General features: G+C 49.4%; 1 protein-coding gene across 1 annotated transcript; it reads left to right on the top strand.

Annotated features, from left to right (window-relative positions):
• The first annotated feature begins 2,674 nt into the window (after window positions 1-2,674).
• On the top strand, window positions 2,675-3,669 carry LOC109337374. The gene is made up of 2 exons (XM_019574339.1): window positions 2,675-2,961; window positions 3,270-3,669. The coding sequence occupies exons 1-2, from the start codon at window positions 2,675-2,677 to the stop codon at window positions 3,667-3,669; spliced, it is 687 nt and encodes a 228-aa protein (XP_019429884.1).
• Window positions 3,670-3,887: the final 218 nt, after the last annotated feature.

Below are 3,887 nucleotides of genomic sequence, written 5' to 3' on the forward strand. Positions count from 1 at the left end.
CAACAACGGCGCCCTACCCCACGACCTCAGGCGGATAGGCACCGAACAGACAACCGGAGGCCAAGGAGCCCAGTTGATATTAACACTATCTCAGGAGGCTTTGCTGTTGGGGGTACCTCTAGGACCGCCCAGAAAAAATATGTACAGGAGGTTATGCACGTCGTTGCCAGAAGCTCCCAGCAGAGACAGAACTACAGATCCGCTCCCCCCATTACTTTCGACGACCGTGATTATGAAGGTGTCTTCTGAGGGCATGATGACCCTCTCGTCATCACCGCCAAACTCAACAACAAAAAGGTTAGTCGCCTGTTCATTGATCAGGGTAGCTCGACTGACGTTATTTTTCAGGATCTATTTGAAAAAATGGAGCTCCGGGACCGCGACCTCCTACCTTATGATGGATAGCTGGTCGGGTTTTCCAGTCAGGGAATCACCCCCAGGGGATATGTCGAGATTTGGCTCACAATCGACGACCACCCCATGAGTAGGACTGTCCAAACAAAGTTCTTAGTCGTCTAGTGCGATTCAGCATACAATGCCATAATCGACCGTCCAACTTTGAACAGGCTTGGAGCAATCGTCTCTACGCCCAATCTATGCATGAAGTTCCTCTCGATCAGCCTCCAAGCCTGCATAGTAAAAGGAGACCAGCACTCGGCTCGCAGTTGCTACCAGATGAGCCTCCGCCCCCACTTCAACAAACAGCACGCCCCCCCTCCAAAAGACCTCGGGGCGTGCACATGGTAGAATTGGACGTCCGGGCGGACGAAGGAGACTTTCGACCACAACCAGAAGGGGAAAAAACAGCTCTACGGTTGGGCCAATCCCCAGGACAGGTAGTGTACCTTGGCAGTTCCCTTCCGCCAAGCCAAAGGTTGCGGCTGGAGACATCTTTGAAGGCAAACCAGGACCTCTTCGCCTGGTCAGCGGCAGATATGCCTGGTATAGATCATTCATTTGCCTGCCATCGATTGACAACAACACAAGGTGCTAAACCAGTGGCACAAAGAATGCGAAAAATGGGGGCGGACATGACCAAGGAAGTCGCTTTGAAAGTGGCCGAGTTGCTAGAGGCGGGTTTCATCCGCGAAATCACCTACACCACGTGGTTGGCAAATGTTGTGTTGGTGAAGAAACCATCAGGGAAGTGGCGGATGTGCGTGGACTACACAGATCTCAATAAGGTATGCCCTAAAGACCCTTATCCTCTCCCAAACATTGACCATTTGGTGGATAATTCTTCAGGCTATTAGTACCTGTCCTTCATGGACGCATACTCCAGTTACAATCAGATCCCGATGTACCCTCCTGGCCAAGAAAAAACAGCATTCATCACTGATCAGGCCGCCTACTGCTACACTGTCATGCCCTTTGGTTTGAAAAATGCTGGGGCGACTTATCAAAGGATGATGAGCAAGATGTTTGCCGGCCAAAATGGAGAGCACATGGAGGTCTACATGGATGATATGATCGCCAAAAGCCTCCCAGGCGAAGATCATGTATCCATTTTGGAAAGCATTTTTCAACAACTCCGCAAGTACAACATGCGGCTAAACCCTGAAAAATGCACTTTCGGAGTGGAGGCGGGCAAATTCCTCGGTTTTCTTCTGACTAGCCGAGGGATTGAGGCAAATTCGTCCAAATGCCAGGCAATCATCGACATGAGAAGCCCCCGTACAATTAAATGGGCGACTAGCTGCGCTATCCAGGTTTCTCCCGTCCGCTGCAAAGCATTCACTCCCCTTGTTTCAATTATTGAAGAAGAGCAAGAAGTTTGAATGGTCTGAGAGTTGCGAAGCGGCGTTCAACACTTTCAAACAATATTTGGCTGCCCCACCTATTCTCTCCAAACCATTACTTGACGAACTTCTGTATGTATATCTGGCCGTGTCCGACGGAGCAGTAGCGTTCGTGCTGATACGAGAAACGGCAGAAGGTCAAAACCCGGTTTATTTCACAAGCAAGGCCCTACAAGGTCCAGAATTGAGGTATCAGAAGTTGGAGAAAGTGGCATATGCATTGTTGGTCGCCACACGTAGGTTGCGCCAGTACTTCCAATCTCATACAACAATTGTCAGAACCAATCAGCCAATCGGGCAAATTTTGCATAAGCCAGAGTTGGCTGGGCGGATGATCACATGGTCAATAGAGCTCTATCAATTTGACATCCGCTTCGAACCTTGCACGACCATCAAGAGCCAAGTCTTATCTGACTTCGTGGCCGAGCTGGCCGCACCAAAGGGCGATCCGGAACAGGTGTGGACTATCTTCGTCGATGGATCTTCTAACCCGAGAGGCAGCGGGGCTGGAATTCTGCTGGAAGATGAGCAAGGAGTAACCATTGAACATTCCCTCACTTTCACATTTCCAACATCGAACAATCAGGCAGAATATGAGGCTTGCATCGCCGGACTACAGCTAGCAAAAGAAGTGGGCGCCCATAAGGTATTAATTTGCCGCGATTCTCAATTAGATGTGTCTAAAATTACAGGTGCATATCAAACCAAGGACACCCTCCTCGGGAAATATCTTCTCAAAGTGAAAGAGATCGACCATTCAGCATGTGCCCCGTGAAAGCAACGCCCGAGCAGATATCTTGTCCAAACTCGCCAGTACCAAATGCCTCGGGAACATTCGGTCCGTCGTCCAGGGAACAGTCTACCACCCAAGTGTCATGACGGTGGAACGAGTGGAGATCCCAGACAACTGGATGGGCCCTTTCATCCGATACATCCTCCATGGCACCATACCTCCTGGCATGAAGGAAAAGCAACGGTTCCTCAGGTGTTCCTCTTGGTACACCCTGATCCGGGGAACACTGTATCGACGAGGATTCACCACCCCCTTGCTCAAATGCCTTGGTCCAGATCGGGCGGATTACGTCCTCAAGGAAGTTCACGAGGGAAGTTGTGGGCATCATTTGGGCGCTGCCTCGCTTGCTAAGAAGGTGTTACGTGCTGGGTACTACTGGCCCACGATGGAAAAGGACGCAGTAGACCTCACTCGAAAAAATGCACTCGTTGCCAACTTTTCGCCGATTTCCACAAAGCCCCATCAGAAGAATTAACCACAACACAAGCGCCTTGGCCTTTCTGTAGGTGAGGTATGGACATTATGGGACCTTTCCCTCAAGCAGCGGGGCAGCTGAAATTTTTGATAGTCACCATAGATTATTACTTCACCAAATGGATAGAAGCAAAAGCATTGACTACCATCACTTCAGCAAATATCCAGAAGTTCACTTGGTGAAGCATAATCACTCGTTTCAGCATCCCGTCCGCCATAGTAACAAATAACGGCACCCAGTTTTCCGATCGAAGATTCCAAGAATTGTTATCAGGTCTCCGCATCAAACAACACTTCACTTCAGTAGAGCATCCACAGACTAACGGGCATGCCGAAGCAGCAAACAAGGTCATCCTAAAAGGGATAAAGAAAAGGCTAGACGAGTCAAAGGCAAATTGGCCAGATCAACTCCATCACGTACTGTGGGCATATCGAACCACTCCCCACTCTACGACCGGCGAGTCACCATTCAACTTAACATACGGCGCAGAGGCCATAATCTCGGTCGAGATAGGAGAACCTACCTGGCGAGCAATTCAATTCAACGAGGGCGATAACCAATCTCTCCTCAGAAACAACCTCGATGAAGTGGAAGAAATTTGAGAAATGGCCCGTCTCAGAGAAGAAAACATCAAAAAGAAAACCACGGCGAAATTCAACTCTTCAGTCATTCCCCGCCAATTTCCCGAAGTAACTCTGGTATTAAGGAGAGCAGACATATGATGGGTGAAAGGCAAACTAGGACCTAATTGGGAAGGACCTTACCGCGTAATCAGCAAGATCGGCAAAGGAGCAAACAAGCTTTAGGATTTGGCAGGAAA

Source organism: Lupinus angustifolius, unplaced genomic scaffold (assembly GCF_001865875.1).
Source record: "Lupinus angustifolius cultivar Tanjil unplaced genomic scaffold, LupAngTanjil_v1.0 Scaffold_5_171, whole genome shotgun sequence".
Lineage (NCBI taxonomy): Eukaryota > Viridiplantae > Streptophyta > Magnoliopsida > Fabales > Fabaceae > Lupinus > Lupinus angustifolius.

Excerpts from the sequence above, each read along its gene's own strand:
- LOC109337374 (XM_019574339.1), top strand. The coding sequence starts at position 2,675 with ATGACGGTGGAACGAGTGGAGATCCCAGACAACTGGATGGGCCCTTTC. Across the intron at positions 2,962-3,269 it reads AAGAAGGTGTTACGTGCTGG|CATCCCGTCCGCCATAGTAA; the intron begins GTACTACTGGCC and ends CACTCGTTTCAG.